The sequence below is a fragment of the Drosophila erecta genome, unplaced genomic scaffold, assembly GCF_003286155.1.
Source record: "Drosophila erecta strain 14021-0224.00,06,07 unplaced genomic scaffold, DereRS2 tig00000055-arrow-pilon, whole genome shotgun sequence".
Classification (NCBI taxonomy): domain Eukaryota; kingdom Metazoa; phylum Arthropoda; class Insecta; order Diptera; family Drosophilidae; genus Drosophila; species Drosophila erecta.
The window spans coordinates 4,611,605-4,633,134 of record NW_020825200.1 but is presented as its reverse complement, the minus strand read 5'-3'; the positions used below and the strand labels follow the sequence as shown (position 1 = coordinate 4,633,134).

The 21,530-nt window shown below is 43.8% G+C and overlaps 2 protein-coding genes across 3 annotated transcripts; one reads left to right on the top strand and one right to left on the bottom strand.

The window, feature by feature from the left end:
* Positions 1-122: 122 nt before the first annotated feature.
* LOC6540723 (zinc finger protein 160) lies at positions 123-2,105 on the top strand. The gene is made up of 2 exons (XM_001968625.3): positions 123-199; positions 253-2,105. Exons 1-2 carry the CDS (start codon positions 192-194, stop codon positions 2,048-2,050), a joined length of 1,806 nt encoding a protein of 601 aa, XP_001968661.3. The 5' UTR covers positions 123-191; the 3' UTR covers positions 2,051-2,105.
* Positions 2,106-2,126: 21 nt separating this feature from the next.
* LOC6541238 (TNF receptor-associated factor 4) lies at positions 2,127-21,085 on the bottom strand. 2 transcript variants are annotated; one of them, XM_015159822.2, is made up of 3 exons: positions 20,262-21,085; positions 19,750-19,816; positions 2,127-3,937 (listed from the first exon to the last, which is right to left on the bottom strand). In XM_015159822.2, the coding sequence occupies exons 1-3, from the start codon at positions 20,438-20,440 to the stop codon at positions 2,744-2,746; spliced, it is 1,440 nt and encodes a 479-aa protein (XP_015015308.1). In that variant the 5' UTR covers positions 20,441-21,085; the 3' UTR covers positions 2,127-2,743. The 2 variants fall into 2 exon arrangements, with proteins under 2 accessions (XP_015015308.1, XP_015015307.1); XM_015159821.2 differs by lacking the exons at positions 19,750-19,816; positions 20,262-21,085 and adding an exon at positions 10,342-10,910.
* Positions 21,086-21,530: the final 445 nt, after the last annotated feature.

Here is a 21,530-nt window from a genome sequence, read left to right as displayed (position 1 = left end):
CACCTGTGGCTTATTGCAAAGGTAAAGTAAATACGCATTTAAATTTCTATAAAAAGGGTATCTGATAGTTAAAATAGTCGATTACCGGGGGGTATCTTGTTGTTTGAGATCGATAACAGCTCGATAACAGAAGGAGACAGGGTGGCTCGTGCATATAGAAAACTGTTCACAGCCCTGAAAATTGTAAACAAATGACTAGGTGAGCCAAAAAAAGTATTTCAATATACGTTATATACAGTTATTCGATTCCAGGGCGATGGAGAACGTGTGCCAGTGTTGCAAGCTACGTCCGGGCTTGTCGGTCAAACGCGGTGGCTCGCTTCCCAAAACCATTTGCCTCCAGTGCCTGCATTTGGACACATTTGGCATCAAGCATAAGTTGGTGCCTTGGTGCCCCGCAACCCAAATTAGTGAAAAGGTCCACGTAAAACACTCCTTAAGCACCGAGGACGACCTACCAGAGCAACCTGTATATCATCAGCAGATGCCAGAAGAGCACTTCGTAGTTAAACAGGAGGTTCTTGTGGAGGAAAACCACATACTTAATAAGGAAGTCCTAGAAGCTCGCCAAATAGTTGACAGGGAGGTTTTTGAGGAGCATCCTGCATGTAAAGACGTGATCCTCATACAGGATTCCGTAGCTAAGGAGGAAATTCTTGAGGAGCACCCCGTAATTAAGGAGGAGGTTCTTGAAGAGGAAGCCATGCAGGGAGAATACTTTATAATAACAGAATGTCTGGAGGAGCCAGCAATCAGAAGCTGTCGGGTTTGTTTGGAACAGTCGGACCATTTAACTAACATATTTGATGACGCACAGGAGTCCGGTATTCCGATTGCCACGACAATCTCACAGTACACAGGAATGCCAGTTGAGAACGGCGATTCATTTTCTGAATATATTTGCCTAACTTGCCTGGGTGATGTGCAAAATGCATCGGAGGTTCTACAGGCTGAAGAAAATGTTATCCAGACGTACCGACAACCAAAAGAAGAGATCATTGACGAAGATTCAATACCAGTAAAAATGAAGTCAGTGGATAATGAAGTTCTTGGGAAGCCACCCCACAGATGCCCTCAATGTCCAAAGATATTCTTACTCGCCGCCAAACTTCAAGATCACATTCGGACGCATAATCAAAAGCGTATCACAGAGCGTCCACGGCTAAAATGTCCCATGTGTCCAAGCATATACTTGAAACGCGGATGTCTTGAAGCCCATATGTGGATTCATAGGCCGCATAATGAAAGAGAATCAGAGTCGGAACCACCATATAGGTGCCCGCACTGTCCAAAAGTATTCCTTTACGCCAGCTTTCTTCAAATTCACATCCAGACACATGAGGATTTCGCCAAGAGACTCTCTCGGAAGTCATCGCACAAGTGCCTGCAGTGTTCAAAGGTATTCTCAGACGTGTCCAGCCTTAAAGATCATTTAAAGCACCACAAGGATAAACTAATGTTCAAATGTCCCCTCTGCATGATGTCGTTTCCTGAAGAAAGCAACCTCAAAAATCACGACTGTGCTCACACTCGCTTCAAGTGTCACCAGTGTTCCAAGTTTTTTCAAAGTCAGTATTATCTAGATTATCACTTCAAGAAAAGTCACACGACTAAAGGGCCGTTCAAGTGCATAAAGTGCCAGCAAACTTTTGGAAAAAGAAGCGATCTTAAAGAACACATCAATTCGCAGGTATGCATACAATTTCTTCGAAGTAAGTCCCCGGGACAAATATTCCCTTGTCCCAAATGCCCCAAAAAATTTCACCTTGAAGATGATTACCAAGCGCACCACGCCACGCACAAGAAATTATGGACTGCTGTCGAGAAGTACAACTGTACACTGTGCGAAAAGTCCTACAAACATCAAAAACTCCTTACCAAGCACATTTTGAGTCACAACCAGTGTGTCCACTGCCCGCTGTCCTTTACGAGCACATATCTTTTGAAGCAGCACACGCGTACTCACATTAATCAATTAAGTGGGAGAAGGGGGCGGAGAAATCTAAATGTGAACTACAAAGAATGCGAGGAGTCCAACGAAAGTGATTAGGAACCATAGAATAAATATTACAATAGATATGATATATAAAAACTCTCCCAACCAAATAAACACAACAAATTTGAAATTGTATTTTAGTTACTGCATTTTATTGTATGTTTGACTTCTTAGCTTTTAAACATAAACTTATTTGACTATGCTGAAAGTTGGATTCTCATGTTTATGTTCGCGTTCATGGTACTAATGACTTATGCGTTCGCTTAGGCAACTAAGTACAACTACAACTAAACTAGGTTTGCGGTCGCTGCGGCTGCTCCGAATTTAACACTATTTACATGCAACTTATGGTCTAAGTGATTTTGAGCGTATGGTCTAGTTTGAAGATCTTTTGAAAGTGATCGCATCGCGCGCAATAATACAAATCTCTAAACAAAAGACTTAAGACACAAACTTAGGCGTATTTTATTGGATGAATTGGATGAGCTCTCAATGTATTTCTATGCGTAATTATGCTTTGGTTTAATTCCAGCACTGCAAAAACCTAAACGAATCGAATATGACTATGACGCAGTGGCCCAGCGGTCAGCATTCCAAGGCCAGTTAGCGCCTGCCGGCCAACATCGCCCGAAGCTGCCGCTGAGACTGAACAGGCTAGACTACGCTAGGCTAGGTGATTTACTCATAAATTTAAATACACAGTATTTACACAAGTCGAGTAAATGTCTACGGTACTAATGGTGCGCCTTAGACGGCCACTATCTTGCTGGGGTCCACTTTCACGCGCAGAAACACGGTGTCCCCCTTGATGAAGGGTCGGCTGTGCAGCAGTTCGTGGGAGATGAAGCGCGGGAAGCCGAATCCTAGCTGATCTGGTTCGTTGGACGGCCGCTGGAAGTTCTCCCAGGTGGGATCCGGAACGAAGGATTCCGCCACGCCTCCCTGGCCACTTTGGGCGCCCTGTTCGAACAGCGTGAAGGTGATGGAGTGCGAGAATGGCCACTTAAGCAGAGCATCGTACTCTCCCGGCAGGACCTTTATGTAGACGGAGACGTGCGTGTTTTCCCCAGGTCCATTGCCATTGAGGAACATCGAAGCCTGCAGCTTGTATCCATACTGGGAGGTGTAGAAGGGTGGTGAGACCAGCTCCAGGCCATCCTTGCCCCTCGCTTCTGCCATCTTCGCCGACCAGTCGGTGATCTTCCACAACAGAGTGCCTGTGTAGTTGATGGACAGCTTGGACACCGCCGACTTAAGCATCTGGATCTGTTGACCCTGCCGCGAGCTAAGGGCCACCATCAGCGAGAGATGGGCGGCGGCGTTGCTCTCCAGATGGGCCTCCAGCATCTGGCGGGGACCCTTGAAGCGGCATCCCGCCTCCTTGAAGCTGCAGGACACGGCTAGCGACTGGCACTCATCACGCAGATGAGCCTCTAGCTCACCCCGGGGAATCGGACCAGCATCGCATCTTTGGGGGCAGGCTAACGGAGCTCTTGGGCACTGGGCCGTATGCAGGGGCAGTGTGTCTGCCGAGAACTCCCGCTGGCAGTGGACACAGCGACGGAGCCGCTTGGCGCAGTCCTTGGACTTGTGAAGGGTCATCCTGCCGCGCAGGATCCTCTGACCGCACTTGGCCTCGCAGTAAACCGGCTCTTGGCCGCAGCTTCCATTGTGCTCCTCCAAACCAGCTCCGGAGAATTCACTCTGGCAGAACTCACATCGGGTACGCCTCATCGTGCAGGTGTACTGGAGGTGATCGGTCATCATGATCCGTGGAATCTGAGCTCCGCACTTGTTGGGACACTGGGTGGCATCGTGTTTGCAGGCGTTAAGATGTCCCTTCAGCTTTCGCAGTTCATCGGACCACTTGCAGCCCTGTTTGTGATGAATGCAGAACACCAGGGAGCCCATGATGTGTTTCGGATCGGGACCGGGATAGATCTGCAAATACAAGATAAAGGAATTTGTGAGTAAGTAAAGATCGATGAGGAATTCAGAATATGAAATATAAATAGAAATGTAAAAAATGATAAACTACGCAGTATTGATAGAACTCTTTGGTGTGAAAAAATGTTTTCACAAACCCATTACTGACTTTACAAGTGCGGAAGTTGAACTGAAACTAATGAGGTCCCTGAGACCCCCCTTCCTCTAATAAGGTTTACCAGATTTACTTTCCCAAGCTGATAGACAGGAGATGGCACTTCTTATCTTCCGATCCCCTTGACCTGTTGTTTATCCAATGCATAGCAGATATTGATTTTCCAGCTACCTGCCCGCCACCTTTTCGCCGCACATTTTCCCCTGAGGGGTTTTCACACATGACTGCTCAGGTTCCTAGGCACACCCAGACAGGCACTTCCTGTCCTACCTTCTAACGTTCTTTTTGGGCACTCTCTCAACTTCTCCAGCCATCGCTTGACTGCCTTTGCCCATATACTCGTACTTCGGGTTTTTGAAGAACTGCACCCGCTTCTAGTTCTGCTCCCCAGTTTTTCCTTATGCACTTCACTCGTATGCTTTTAATTGCAGGGGACGGCGAGAGGAGTGCGACTGCACATCCGGTAGATTAAAATAATAAATTGCTCCGTTGTGCGAAAATATTTATGACTGGCTGCGATGGTGTAATCTAATTAAAACGCCCCCATTTCGAATGGCCAGCCACCCACTCTTGGATATGGTAATTGTTCGATCCGCTGATATTTGACAAACTATTAAAGGGATGAGCAGACAAGTCAAAATCGAGAAAAAGAGAGATGTAGGGGAGATGTGGCTCCTAAGCGAACGTCGCGACATTTCCGGTTGACTCTTTTAATTGACCTTATCTGCAGCATGTATGCCTATATGGGGCCAGAGGGAAGAGGGAAGGTCAGGGGGCTTGGAGGAGCGTGGCTTGACTTTTGATAAATGAACATGTCGCTGCATCTGGTTCTGGTACCACAGACAGACTCGTAGAGGCGGCATAAAAACGAAGATATAATAAGCAATTAACACATGAGCAGGGAGCTGGTTGAGTTCAGAATCGGACTTGGACTCGGATTCGGATCCCATGTGCCCGGCAAATGGGCGTAGTGGAAAAAATAAAATATTATTTCTATGGAATCGCCTTTTGCTGGTAATTTCATTTAACGTGAAAACGAGTTCGGTGCTCCTCTTCTCTTCTCCGCCGTTCCGCTGTTAAATGTCACTTAAAAAGTGGTGAACTGCGGTTGAACTCTCGATGGGGCCATGGACCAATTAGGCAATTGGACTTGGAAGTGGAGTCGAACCACCCACAGAAGAGTTCGTTCAGGAAGTAACCGCCACTCAATCGGAGATGCCGTAAACAAACGGGCGGTGTTTACACAAATTCCGCATCACATATAGGATGAAGATTTAATGAAGAACATGCAGCAGCATCCGAGAAGATCAGAGATCAAAAGCTGGCCCCGTCCAACTGTTTGTCAACTGACTCCAAATGTTTACGGGGAAACCAAACAATTATGGGCCAAGCGGCAGGAAAAAAACTGAAGAAACTTTTTTTTAGTGGCAATTACTTGCCGCTCTGCTAAGGTTAATTTACTCCGACTTCCACATTGGGGACCACACAAAGATGGAATGGCAATGGAGGTCGTTTGCCACATTTCGGCGGATGATTATATAATTAAGCGATCTTTGGGCAACTTTTGTTTTTTCGTCATGCCAAAAAAAAGAGATGAAAAACGCAAGGAAATCGAGAATATTGTTATTCAACTGCTCAGAGTCATTCAGTTTGATTGGTTCTTATGTAAAGCCGCAGTCAAAACCAATTGAAATTCCGATTCAGACACGAAAGCGTGGCCAAATTTCAGGCTTCGGTAATTAAAAAATAACATAAAACTGAATGAATCAAACGGACAGACAACACAACTCCAAACCAAATCAAATTCAATGTTCGAGCCAATGAAAGTGGAAACAGCAAACAGAAATGTGAGCGAACAAACGCATTATTTATGACCAACAGCAGTTGGCGCATTTTGTTTTATTTTTATGGAACGCAACCTGGAGCCTCCTGGAGTGGCAACATGCCCACTCCACTTGGAGGCACTTCCATGTTTCCATGGTGCATCGGGCAGCGGCAGATCATAAAAATGAAGTTAGGAATAGGCAGGAAGACAAATTTATAATTTTAGACATCGAATTCGATTCGATTCCCCGTAATACATGTGCCTCCTACTTGGAATTGCCCCAACCTTAAAGTTCAAGGCGCTCATAGACGAAGAAGTTTGTTTTATTTGCTTTTATGGCTCTGCCTGGCTTCAATCAGACAACATCCCATTGTTTATGCTTCTGTTGAAAGTTTGGGGCGGCCAAAAACTTTGGGTTCGGCCATGTTTCTGGAAGATCTGTTCCTCTTGGGGCTTTATTAATAGACAAATTGATTGGGAGGCACTTTAATTTGAAGGGTTGCAGTCCGTTGGGATACATTGATTTGTTTGTCTGATTATCCAAATGACTTTTGAAGCTATGCGGGATCTGGTCGAGTCTATTTAAGCATCGCCCCTCTAAATAATAATATAATTGAGTCTAGGGAAAATATTATTATATGTTCTCACATAAACACAATGGACTTACAGGTTGATTAGATGGAGATCGACTTGATTATTTCATATTTTCGATAGGCAAATGCCAAACAAAGCATTTCGAACCAAATCTGAATGCAAGCATTATGATCTCAGAGTGTTCTATTATTCTTCTGGAGCACGATTTCCCAACCTGCTAACCAAAAGATCATCAAATTCTGGGGCAAGGGGACTTAGCACCTTCCATTATTGGTAAACCATTCCCCGCTGGGAGAACTTCCGTTTGTTCAGTTAACACAAAATATTCCCAACCAAAATATGTTGACGTTCATTTGTGTAATGCACAAAAGGCAGAGACATGGATGGGGGGAACTTGGCATGGGTCTGCTGCACAAATATCCCCCTAAAAAACGCCCCTGGCATGCTTTTTATTTGGTACGTGAGCATTGGCATTAGCTTTTTATACTTCAAGACTCGGCGGTCTGTGTTTGCCCAAGAAATTCTCAGCATTCATATGGGACTACAGTATCAACATTATAAGCTCTATGAAAACTGTGCTAAATGCTTCTGATATTTACCCGCAGCTGGAACACTAATTAGATCGCTTTTTTCGGTGAGGTGTTTGCCTAAGGCCAAAACTTCCCACAGTCGCGGAGATTGCCAAAGTTATGGCTACATGGGTGACCTAATAAAGTGCATCGATGCCGGATTTAAAAGTGCATCGCTGGCGAATTTGTAGCTCAACCAAGCTGGCCATAAAGGAAACCGATGAAACAGCTGATGTGCACTTTTGTCAATTTCAAAAATACTCCAGCAGTGTGTAATTTCAGCAATAGCCAGCGAAGCCACCGATGCCAGCGGCAACAATGGATGGATGTGGATATGAGCTGAGCTGAGACAGCTGCAAAACACAAGACCCAAAACAAGGCAGAGAGAGGAAAAAATGAAAACAAAACATGGCCAAAGCCAGAAACTGGTTTCACCTCAGAAAATGAGGGGACAAAGCGGAGCAGAGCAGCTGATTTCTAAACAGGTAAAAACACCATGTTGCTGCTGCTGCTGCTGTCGCCGCTTTGTTGCCGCTCCCTCTGCACCTGCAATATCGCAATATCACAAAAATATCCACTGTGCCCATGTTAAATGCTGCTTTTTGCCACTCTTAATCACGGTGATGAATTTGCATGCGTTGGCCCCAAGAAATGGATAAATTACGACTTCAAACCATGATCCCCGGTGATCAGATGTTCTAGTTTCTGCCACTATTTATTACCACACCGACTTGGTTGCCAAACCTCAACGCAGGTGAACTTTGTTGCAGCTGCCACATTTTGTGGCTCTTTTTTCGTGCGGCTCTGACCTTTATGTTGGCCTGGTTGGCAGCTGTTTGTCTGGAAAAGCGACAGGAAATGCAGTTGTTCTTTTTTTTTTGGGGTCGTCAGACTTCGGGCCAAATTCTTGCTGGCATTAGCAAAAATACTTCGCATTGACAAGGTCCCCAAAAGTCGGCGAATGGGAGAAATCCGTTGAGTCAGCCATAGACGGTTCAAAATGTGTCATTACCAGCAATATGTTAATTGATTGCTAATCGAAAGCAAAATGTTTGTGAAAATATACGTTCAGCACGTTCTTGAAAGAGCAACCAACTATATGGACTCCAATTTCAACTTGATAGTAGGTTGTTATTGAAAATATTGGCCTCAATAAATTGAATCATATATCTACTAGTTGCTCATTAGAGAAACTCTATTGTAATTTAATGACCAAGCAGATATTTATAAGCCTTTAGTTCCTGTTACACTAATCTGTTGACCATATGCTAATCGGGTTTCCCGTGTGGGAAATGCAATTCTGGATTGGTGGGAACCATTCTCCCAGACGGAAGCTCCATTCCGCCACTTAACGGGTTGCACCATAATTGCAAGATTCCAGGAATGCCAGTCCAGGAGGAGGCAAAAAACAGGGCAGACGCCCCCGTCAGCAGTTGGCAACTGAAACTGGTTAACTGGTTTACCTTTGGCCAAGGATGTTTGTACTTTGCACCGGAGCAGCAGCTCGGCAGCAGCTGAAAAGCGGCTGGGCAACTTTTCCGAGCGCTTCACTGGTCTAAGACCAAAACCAAAACAAGAAACTCGTTTTCTGAATTGTTTCTGTTGGCAAAAATGCGAACCTGCCTTACATAAGCCTAGGTCCACCTGGGTTTCCTTCGGCTAACGGTTGCATTGGACTCCTGTATCTTAAGTGCTCTTCAACTTTGGCATTTGCCGCGGACGCGTCGGCGGCGCCTGGTCGCCACTGGTCACGATTTTCCATTTCCCGGCCGCCAATGAAAACTGTGGCATGCTCGTGGCGTCGTCTTACTTGATTTTCGTTATTTATGTTTTTATTTATTTTTTGTTTTTTTTTTTGTTTTAAGCCAGGCAGCGCCACTTGGTCGTGCAGCGTGGGTGTGGCTCGCAGTGGGTCTGGGTCTGCAAATGAATGCAGCTCTCGTCTGCGGAATCCACTGACCGGGGAGAGAATGTCAAAAGCGGATTGCGAAAAAATGCCAGCGAAATCGAAGTACGGGAATTCTGATTACTCTGCAGACTCGAATCCGCATTGAAATGGGCTTAGTCGGTGGGAAAATTTGACTCGAGAGGCAGAAAAAGTTGATTGAGTTTTAGCTTTTCACCTGCTGGAAAGTCAACCTATTTGGAACGATTACCTTAGTATTCGGTAATCGAGTTCTCATATAACAGTTTACTTTTCCAACTTTCAAATAATTTCAGGGTAAATTTTTATTTTTCCGCAAACTGCAGTTGTTTATGCCTCAAAATAAACCCTATTTTCCCATTTGATACGGCTCTTCTTTCCATTTCTAGAAATCGGTCCACGTTGTGCCCATATGTTGTCGCCCAAGATGAGACTGTGTCTGTATCCCTAAAATAAAAAATTCCCATCGCATCCTCAGTTCAAGCGCGTCTACATCCTGTTTGCTTTTCGGATTTTTATTTCAATCTCGTTCGGAATGTTTTTTAGTTCCATTTTCCTGCCATGTGTTAAGGCCGGGCAATCTGTCGCCCAGCTTTGGCAAATTGCTCTCAACTTGGCCGTCAAACGGTGGGGGCTTAATGGCACCCGATTCGGTACGGGAAACCCATACATATGCCATATACTCGTATATTTGATAGTTGTCAGCCCGCTTATCGGGTGTGGAAATCCGCTATCAGTGGACGTCCCCACGCTCTAGATGGGCCTATTTGCTTTACGAAACTGATTGATTGATAATGATAAGTGCTGGCTAAGCCGTAGTATCTGGCCGCTGGTCTAGGGCCCCATTCAATTGGGTCAATGAGCTTTATCGGGAATGGAATGGAATGCACTCGTGTCGGGTGCTCGGCTATTATGGTTGTGGCAATTATATGCGGGCTTTAGTTGTTAAATGTTTGCACAGCTGGCTCGCCAAAACAGGAAGTCGCGTCCACAGGGGTACGGATGCGATCCCTGTTTTAAATACCACTTTACGCACATCTGACTATCGTGAATGAATTTAACTGAGTCTCGAAATTACCTATTGTTATATTTATACCCAACTTTTTTATTCGTGATGAACACTTTATCCTTTAAATACTTTGTTGCCTATAGTTCAGAAACAATAACAGCCTGTGTTCTATGACTAATTTAATTTTATAAAACGCAATACGCCAAAGATATGAAATTTGCAGAATCAGCACGTAATGTGCTCTGCAAGACGAAAAGATCACATCTCTGGTGCATTGCCCTTGATAATTCTGAGGAACACTGACTACATCTTGGTGAACTTACAATCTGTTCCAGCTCTGTGATGGGCATGTTGTTGTTGTTGTTCCCGGGAGTGGGTGAACTGTGGGAGGACGAGTGTGATGAGGACACCGTCGACGAGGAGGAGCGCGATGTGGCGCAGTTTCCACTGCCGGAGGTCGTCTTGTTCCGGGGCGGAGTGGGTGGCGGCACGGGACTGGCCAGAGTGGAGCAGTCCTTGGAGTTGCGATTGGGCGAGAGACGCGAGGGAAAGCTCAGCGTCTTTGTCCACTGGGCCAAACTTCGAACCATATTGTTAATGTTTATTTGCTCGTCGTGAAACTAATCCAAAAGTGTTTCAAGTGGCAAGTTTTTGGGGGTCTTTGATTGCTTTTACTGGGCAATTGCACTTGGTTTATAGGCACATCACTAGGAAAAGATCTTGGCTATTTCAAAACTTGGCGAAATTCACACGGCGCACGCGCATCGTTTCTCTGGTGTTTTTCGTTCGGACTCAGATTCAGATACAGATGCGAACTTCACGAATACGAACCGCTTGCGTCGACTTCTCGAAAGCAATTGAAGTGACGCAGAAACGGCAGAAACGTCCAAGCCGCTCTGAAACTCCCGCTCTCTCACACACACACGCGCACCGCCGCTCTCACGGATGTGGCGTAGGGGTTGTGCAAGGGAGACGGCATGCGCCGCTCTGCTCTGGCAATGCACTTTAGAGCGAGAAGGGAACTGCTTTTGTGTCTGTGTGTGTGAGCAGGAGTGCACAGTGGGCATTATTTGAATTTTCTTGTTCAAAAGTCAACGCTAGAAGATATGCAGATAATAAACTTTATCCAAATAATCTGATCTATACCATTGTATATTTATTATTATTAACTTATAAGTACCATTGAATTTACCAAATAAGCAGCTAGTTTAAGAAGCAGCTGTTTAATGAGCACACAAGGCTTATAAGTAATATTCTTGATTATATATTACTATCGAGCACATGATTTGTTCGCTAAGAATAATTTTGAAAGTTACAGTGTAACAGTTTAGGGTTTTAAAATAACCTGAATGTTATTTTCACATCTCCCCACTGTGCGGTGGTTGAAAATGCAAAAAGTGGTTGATTTCGTAAAATACTGAAATTGTCTTTGAAACTGCATTTGCTCTATTTACAAAAGGATCATTAAACGATCGCAAGCTGGGCACTAATTTTCCATTGTACATTGTACATATATATGCATTTGTGTTTCAATACTTTTGATATTCAGAATCTTAATACTTGAAAAATTGCCAATTTAAAATGACTAAACAGTTGAGAGTAGTATTATTTTCCAGCCCATTTCCTTGTTGGTGCTTGACGCGTACACCATATCCTTAGCTGTTAATTTCGTCGCTTGATTTCCTTTGTCATTTTCCATTTTCTATGGGCTTTCCGCTCAATTTGGCAACAGGACATGCTGCGGATACTGTAATTGCTGTATTTACCCAAACGCAGCTCTAATGACACCAACAAGCCATTGCCAAGTGCAATTATCCGAAGGGCATCAACATCTGTTGGCCAGGAGCGGACATGTAGAACAGGGGGCAAAGAGATCGGGGAACAGAGGGGCCAGAGCAATAGGGATGTCGATTATGACCCATTCCCGACTTCCGTTGGCCGCATACCAAAGAAAACCCACGCGAAAACACACAGCCACAGGGACCCACTCACAGATACTCACTCACACGCACACAGACAGCATAAAAACCGGCAACAACGGCCTTGCCAAGGTTGACTGAGCATGTTGCCGAAAAAAGAGCCATAAAACCGAGCGGCAGCAAGAAAAGTTGATGCCGTTGATGTTGCTGCTTCTTTTTCTGGCCAAGACGAGAGGCCAGAGCGGAGAAAGAGCCAAGAGTTGGCTCTCTCTTCGCTCTGATAATGGCCAGAAAGCCATAAAGCCGCTTAGAAGCTGAGCCAGCATGAGCAATGGGAAATGAGTTCATTCAGCTTTAGCTTCGGTTCCAGCTGAATGTTTCCCCAGGGTAACCAGATCTTCACGAGATTTCAAGATCGTATGCTTTTTAATTTAAGGTTTTTTTGTAACACTCGTTGATAGGTTAGTAGAAAATTATATATGACTTTAAGCAAAAGGATAAACCCCTTAGATAAGTGGAATTTTTGGTCAGTCAAATAACCCATCCTTATTTCGACCATTTATTTACCAGAAATCCTGTGTTAATTCCGTTTTACCGCCAAAAATCATTCGCATCTTGTGGGCACATGTCGGCCATCACAGATGCAGATGCTCTGCATCGATTTGTATTTTCTCTGCCTGGCCAATAAGCTGTCCTCTGGCAGCCACATGTCCTTGCTGACGGATCCTTTGTTCTCGGGCCAAGGAAATGATTCGCAGTTCGATGGCAAAAGGCAGCTGCATTTGGCTGATGTCGAACAATGCCCTCGCTTATTGACAGTCTCCCAAAGGTGTCGCACAAAAGAGGATCAGGCTCGTAGCAAAAGGATCCTTCATGCCCGATGTTTGACAATATGTCCTTTGCTGTGTGCAGATTTCCGGACAAATGTGCCATGTAGCCGAGGGAATTTGGGTTCTATTATATTCATTGGATACATTTTTTATAAAGAAATGTTTCGCTTTTTGGGCTCGGATAAACATCTTTTAAGATGCATAATATCATCTTTCCTTTTTGTATGAATTGAATTTATAAACACATCAAAATGGAAGTTTAACAGTAACACACTGTTTATAAATATAAGCAAGCCAATGTTTATCTTTATCTTTCCGATCATTTTTCTTAAATGTTTATTACTTTCTGTTATTAATTTTATTACTTTCTGTATATACGTTCGGATTTCTGCATCAGTCAAAGAAACCTAATACTAACTAATACATTTTTAAACAATTTTCTAACATCTACCAGCAAAACCAACTTCCACTCTCAGGCACTTTCAGCCTAAACTCCCAGTTCGATCTCAACTTAGTTACATCCGCTACTAAGCCAGCCCACAAATCAAAATGAAATCAGCCTAATTAATAGTTCAAGATCAGAGGAAAGTCGGCGATGAGGTAATATGTATATGAACCTTGTTTTCGGCGCGGGATGAGGGCTTTTTACGAGGAAGGAAGGCGTGCGCCTGACCATTAATCTTGCATAAACATTGGCGTTTGTACAAGAAATCATAAGAGGCAGATTAAATATTTAAAGAGCCTCGCTGATAAGTCAGCTTATCAAGGAAAATATTGGTAGTGAAAGAGTCGGCTATGTTACTACCAAAGACCCACAATCAGTCTGTCAGTCACTGAAATGGAGACCCACATCAGAGGTTCGGAGGGGAATCTGAGTTCTTCATAGCTTCCCAAACTAATGGTTCATTGATTTGCATACTGGGTGGGGGCTTGGGATCTTGAATGCCCATTGGGTGTGACCCAGCTTTATCTGTTCCTAGTTTCGGATGAAAACATTTTCGCTTCTTATCTAAATTCCCGAAAATTCAGTTGTTGTTCCTACTGCTGCTGATGCTCGTGCACATAACAAGGCCTTTTGTTTATAAGCAAACAGTTTTTTGTTTTACAAATCAACACCTCGGGTATCAATTACCCAGAGCGAGATGACTGCATAGGAAAATATGCGGACTGAACGAGACGGATCGGCATGAATCACTGGACCCGAATGGATCGCACTCTGTGTACGTTTCCCAGTCCAAGAGATCCGCTTAGACTCGCTTTATCTTCAGCAATTAAAGTGTGACCGACCCTCAACAGAACCGACAAATTCAAATCCCTGCTGCCCCGCTATTTATTTATGATCTTTTATGATTTCCCAACAATAAGCAGCCTGGCCAACCGCACACGCCGGGCCTTTCGTCTCTGGAAGATCCTTCAGATGTATCTCCTTCTGCCGCATTAGTTGCGGATGGTTAGCAGTGCAAAAAATGACGAAAATCACGAGGTACGCTCTCTGATGTACTCGAAATGCACTTCTGGGAAGCAGAGCTCAAGGCAGATATTGCGATATGGTAGCGAGATTTATGGGCCAAACCATTGTAGCTCTATTAGTCAAGGCTTCTTTGAAGATATTCGTCTTCTTTTCTAAGAGTGCTGATCGAGTCATTTACTGCATTCCATAAAGTATCAAAAAACATTTACATAAATGTATACAAAATACTGCCATCTATGATTATATTGTTTATTATTCTATTACAACTAAATGTAATCACAATAATAATACAATTCATTAAAGAGCTTGTTTTCAGGTAGCTAAAGTTATATTTTTAACCCAATTAAGGCCTTTATTATGCACATTTTCCAGGCCGTTTTCTAGTTCCTTTTACCCATTAGCAGCTAAGTTACTTGTATCTACTGATCCCTCATTAGAGTGTAAACTGGGTCTATTGGGTTACAAATAGCCCGTAAGATCTGGCAGCAGACACCTGCCACACTCCCTCGTAACTTCATTAGAACTAGCGCCTGGGTATCGTTTACTCACCGAAATGTGTAAATATTTTGGTAACCCAAGGAAGGAACTCTTGTGTTTTTGTGGCTTGGACAACGAAATTATGCAACGGAAACAGGTGCCACAGCGATCGATAAACGCGACACTCATTAAATGCGAACACGCTTAGGTTTTCCTCGGCAGCGCGGGAAATGGAAAACTCTGGCGGTTGCAGTGACTCAAAGAGGCCGTTCACTTGTCCAAAAAATTCTTCTGACTAATCGAGCATGACTCAGAGATCGGTTTTCATGCGACCATAGGCATAGTTGTCAGCCATTACAGAATGTTACACATTTATTACCCGGCTCCAGAAAACTCAGTGAAAAACTCGGTGGAAACGCGAGCTGCTTAATCAAAGTTCAGACACGTCCACCTGCAAAGTGTGGGAAAACTCCAGGCCAACTGGAGGCGTCTGCTCTGGGTGCAATTTTTCGCATTGGAATTTTTCCTTCCTTGTGGAGCGAGGAAAAACAATTTTCACCTTGGGGTAATTTCGCCATTTCGCTCCGCTCATTTTGCAACACTTTCACCCGCTGATTTGGCACGTAAATGTGCTGATAAAAGCAGCAGACAAAAAGATTTTGTATCTTTTAAAGTCTTTCTTTTGTTTTTTTTTTCGGGGGGAAACCATTCAAAGTCCCATAGAAACATTAATGGATTCTGCCTACAGTGCCGGTTGACAACTTGGACCGTGTTCGTTGACCTCAATTGTGATCTGCGTATCTGTATCTTTTTTGCCAGCCGAATTCACTTTCAGTTTGGCTCTGTTTTGATTAAGTTGTGTCATGCAACGCTGATTTAATTATCATCAGTGGAGGAGACAGTGGCAACTTGGACCAACTTCCATTGTGCCACAAACAAAAACTAATGAGGAAATGCTGTGAAAAAGCAGAGGAAAGCCACAATAGAAAGTTGTTTTATCTACCAAAAGTCAGTGGGTAATCAGCTTATGGCTGAATTTTACAGATTTAGTCAAACAAATTTCAAAGTAATGAAAAAGCATGACAATGTAATTACACAAGTAGTTTACTTTTGTGACCGAAAAAATCATTCCATAATTTCTCCAGCTGATAATCAATCGGTTCTAATAGACTAGACTGCGGATTATTTGAGCTGGGTTTGCAATGGCGAACTGGCAAATGGCTCGCAAACTGCACCCTTCATTCAGGGACCACCTGCAGTTCAGAGGCCACACAGGATTTGCCCGAAATGTGTACAAAACATGTTCGGATCCCAGGACTTTCCATTCCCAAACATGCTGGGCGAAGATAAAGTCAAGTGCTTCCACCGAGACAATCTAATTCCGGCTAAAAAGCTGCTAATGACCTAGAGATTCGGGGCTTAGAAAAACCCCAGTTAAACATAAATACGAAGGTATTTTCTCAGTTCATTCACCAGTTCGCGGCTGAGATTTCTGAGATTCAGGTAGACTCCGTGTATTCGTATCTCTCATTTTGTGTCTTCTGTATTTCCGCTGTATACGATTATGATAAAAAACTGACTTACAGATGCGCCAAACATTTTGTGAATGAATCTCCGTTCGCATGTGCATTTTCGCATATAAATTTCAGCAATAAAATGTATACAAATAATCAGCTTGCGGCTGGTTGGTGTGGGTTGGCATCGAAAAATTATTTAAATGCCGCACATTTCCCGCCGCTCGAAAAAAGCGTGGGATCCCAGCCGAACGGCCTTTTTATTTCGTTAATTGTTCGGAGCTGAGATACGGATTTCTGCCCCTCCGTAAAATGTCTCAAATGGCTTCGAGTGCGTGCTGTCACTCGGACCAGCAATTTTATTGACAATTGTGCTTTGTCCTAGTCGCTCCACACCAAAAACAGAACGGAGAGTTCAAAATTGTAAGCTTCTCGTGATCGGCATGCTAATGAGTAGGCCTATAAAACATAAAAACGCATAAAGCAAAGGCAAAGGCAAACAAAATGAATTCACAGGCCCCACGAAGACGTATAACCCAAACCCAAACCCATCCGGATCCCCATGTCACGTTGTTTGCGTTGTGAATTTGCGGCTCTCGAGAAATGGTATATGCGTACGTATATACACATACATATTTGGAAAAACAAGAAGGCAGCGGACAAAGCTGCTTATTATTGTCAAAATATTTTCAGCTAGAGGAGCTCACGTTTTAATTTTTTTATAATGTCACTAATTTATTGTACGTGCTGCACTACAAAGCACACGGACACACGACGATCCATCCCCACTTCTTGGCGACCCACTTAGGTGTCTTTAATAATAACATGGTCAGATCAGCAGAGGATCGGGGTGATGGCCCGGGCATATCGTAGCTGTTTGCATTTCAATGAGGTCGGACCGGGGGCGGATCTCCTCAAGAAAGCCCTTAGATACCCCCAGTAGACGGTAATGAAAGGCACATGACCCAAGTCCAGGCAGACATCGCATGTTTGACTTGTGATATCTCTTCAATTGGAAACCTCTTTAGTAGTTGAAGGTGACATTTATTTGGTCTAGCCAAGTGGGAAATCAGACAGGGAAAAGAGTAAAAAATCCGTGGGATCAGTCGGAAAACATTAAAGAACATTGAACAGTTATTGACTGAAAATAATTCGGGAGGTGGGAAAAATAAACCGATGTATATCAATAAGCTCGTAATATTATAAGAACTACGAACATGAAATTCTTTAGTAAAATTATAGTTTAAAACTATATTTAATTCAAATAGAATGGTTTAAAATAGTTAGTTTCGTAGCCATAAATCAAACAATTAAGCACTGAAATATAAAACATGTCAAGACGGTTCATCACCCTTTTTTGAGCACTTGAAGAAGAATGCAAAGCAGTGTAATTTATGGCACCCATTCGACGGCAAACAGAGCAACTGATTAGAGGCTATCAATTCGGCCAGAGTCAGTCGGATACAGAAGTCGAATGCACTGGGCCTTGTCAAATATTTGAGGGCACCGAATCAGTCCCATTCCAACTCCCATTCCCATTCCGATCCCGATCCAAAGACGATGAACCGCAACGGAGCAAAGGCCATAAAACCCTCGAGGCGAACAGAAATATTTGATTTGTGATTAGGGCACTGCAATAAAAGGCAAATGTTTGGCTAGAGTGCACTCACTTGCACTTTCCACAGATTAGCCGCGGAGGTTTCACAGTGCAACTTGGTCTGAGTTGGGGTTCACTAGCTACAAACTATCAGTGGCCCCAGCTAAATGCAACATGAGACCGGCTGTCAATGATGATGATTATGATGCCATTGCCCATTAGAGATCGTCGTCTGCCTGCCACACGCTCAACTTGAGCTGCGATCGCCTCCATCTTCATCTGGATCTGCATTTGTATCTGCATCTGCGTCTGAACTGCGTCTCAGATTCCAGCTCCGCCTGGCTTTGTGGTTTCCAAGTTTCAGATGAAATCGAATCAAAGCTGCAGCTCTGAAATCGTCATATGACGTGCATTCGAGCGCGGTAATTTGCAATTTTATGCGTTTTACACGCGTTGCCTCACTCTATTCAAATATGTATCTATGGCATGCGTATCTGCCAGATACATTTTCAAGCGACAGAACCTAGAGCTTGTGGTCATTTGGTATCGGATAACTTGTGGAAAATACCTTCTGGCCCGACACTTTGATTGTGTAATGTGGAGTTTAAGAACACAGTCTAATAAGATGGGGGTATTTATTTTTAATGCGTTAAGAATGGTGAAAGATGGACCATAAAAATCCTATTTAAAACATTGCGTAATTATTGATTTTATCTTTACATCTAATATAAAAAATGTAGAATTTACATTATAAATTAGGACCTACTTCCCTTAACTCCTTTTTAATAATCTACAGGATTACAGGAAAATTTTTGTCCCAGCCAAGAACCTTATTTAGTGTTCAGATCAGAAGATTTTAGGCTTGGCTATAAAGATACACCCCTAACCGGATACTGTCAACAAAACTTGCAGGATGCGGGCGACTAAACTGGCTTATCACCTTGCCGCCATCATTGGAGTGCAGGGAAATTACTTTCAATTATTGGACTGGCTATCGCAAGGACCCGCTTACGACCCAGGCAGATGTTTCCGATCCTTCAGAGGCAGAGGCGTCAGGCAGCCGAACAGAAAACCTGTATGGAATGCAGCTCCATCAAGCATCGACCTGATCTTCCTCGGGCTAACGAACTGAGCGCGCCAAATCGAGGAAGACGCCTGTAATAACATGAAAAGGACACCCAGACTCATAAATATATAGTATCTACCAAGACGACGACGATCCCTTTTGAGGACGACAGATGTTTTCGTTTGGCATTCCGAAGCAGGTCAATGCCTGCCGTCTTTAAGGATTCGATGCGTTGGTCCTGGCTCACAGCTTCTTAGCAAATAGGAAAGGTATCTCGAAGATACAACGATGCCGAGCGGCAGCTGTCACACTTGAGCGCGGCCTGTTTATAAATCGATCTACTGCTCCTGGACGAGAACCCCAACCCATACCGAAAGTATCTCGGATTACACACCGCGCACTTATAGATACGTATACACAGTAGGCAGTCGCCGACGCGCTCCCCTAAAATGTATATTATTTTCCTTTGATGGGCTTGCCAAAAGATTTTATTATGAAAAGTAAATCAACTCGGAACGCCTGGAAATTCGAGAGTTTTTCCTCGGGGGTAACGGAAACTTTGCAGGAATTTTCTCCCCTCTCACGAAAAATTACGTCTTGGCATTTTGTTTGATTAATTAGCCGAATTGGGATGGGCATTCAACAAAATACTTTTATGGCAGGTAAAAACGATCAGTTTTCCATCTCTGGGGTTGATTTGAATTCCCTAATTTTTGCCGCTTCCCAATTAAATTCCCAGATATTTCACGCGCAACACTTCATTTATAATCCTCCGATCTACATTTGTAATTATAATAGTTCTCTTCATTGTGGCTTATCAAAGGATGATCTTTTATTCATATGCATATTTGTCTTACCTCCTCGTAGGTATTTTCCCTGGAACTGGACTGAGTGCTGCTGGCAATCGAACGCCGAAACATTTCGCTGTGGAAACAAGACAATTAACCATTGAAACATTTTCTGCATTTATAATTTGGTGTAACAAATGATATGTAAATTATCGTATCCTTTGCGTCACAAATTTTCTTGTAGGGTGAAACACTTGATATTGTTGATATAAAGATACAACTGTGAGATTCAGATATTTTATTTTACCAAAAAATACCTTTCACTTAGCAGTGGCTAACACGAATTAAACAATCCGTTCAGCCATAATTTACACTGACAAATTCCATTTATTAACAGACACACAATTAGCCAAACTCTATAGATGGAACCTAACACACAGTGGTGGTACCCAAGCCCCTCGAAGACCCACGCTATGGTATAATTTATTAACACTACAATCGGAGGGAACTTTTCGGAACTCATGCCCGACCCGATAAACTAGTTCGAGTATCAAAAGCCAAGAGCTGCTAAAGTGTCATACCTTAGGCGCTGGCAAGTGGTGGGCGTGTTGACAGTGAGATTGGTCCTTGAGTCGCTCAGATGGGCGATGGAGTTGCTCAATGTGTGGTTGCTGTTGCTGTTGCTGATGCTCGATTTGCCATTGTTGAGCTTGGTCGTGTGACCAGTGGCAGGCTTCACTGTGGCCGGCGGGGCGGGCATCTTGGGACGACTTCGATCTGGCCAAATATGGGTTCGCTCATTAACCAACAAAGCTTCAGCAAAGCCGATTGTTAGTGTTATTTAAACTTGTCATTTATTTTCTGTTTGTTTGTTTGATTGTTACTTTGTTAGACTTCTGCCCACACGGGATCTTGGGATCTTGGATCTTGGGATCTGTGGATCACGGTATCTCGGCACACGAGCGTCTTGCCCAATTTGGAGTCTCGCAATATCGAATACCCGCGCCTCGTATCTTATTTATGTGCATTAACTAAATGTCGCTAATTTTTGGTTTATTTATTTAGCGCTGCGGCTGCGACTGCGCCTTTTTTGGCCTAGGAATGATTGTCCGGCGATACAACATACATAAATCAGGCAAAACAATTCGGTGCCCGAGCACACGACCCGAACTCTAATTAACTCGTTGGCGAAGTTGTTGCCTTGCCAAAAAAGCAGAGTGTCTGCCACCACTGGGGGGATGCCTTTTAAGGTGCCACACCGCGATCGTTTTCAATTATGACGCAACACACGCGAAAATCTCAAGATCATCATGGTTTTCAGCCGCCGACAGGTGCTCACTTCACTCCAACTTGGCTTGGCTTCGACTTGGACTTCTTGCTGCGCCGATTACTGAAACAAAACTGATTTATGCCTGTCACAAGGCGAACGGTGCAGCCAATTGCAGTCGGAGTTGCTGCCAAGTCGGTTCCAGTCCCCTCCTGCTCGGTCCTCGGTGCCCCACCACCCAATCCCCACCAGCTCCTCCTGCACGCCGAGGTTCCCTTGCCGCAGTGGACGACAATTAGTTCTACATGTCGTCACACGTCGCAAGCTGCAGGAAGCCACAAGTGCACTGGACAAAAAGAGGAGGGATTACTCTTTTTATTAATCCATACCACGTATGGGATAGGAACAGTTTGCTTATATTCCTTAAACAAATCTAGTTTAATTTACCTTTCTTAACAAGCATAGCTATAAAATATCTGAAAAATATTGCTCTTACTTTCACTCAGTGCAAAAGAAATAGTGGAGACAACAACTTTCGGCTTGGGGACTCAGTCAGTGCTTTGTCTGCACTTTCATCTTTAGC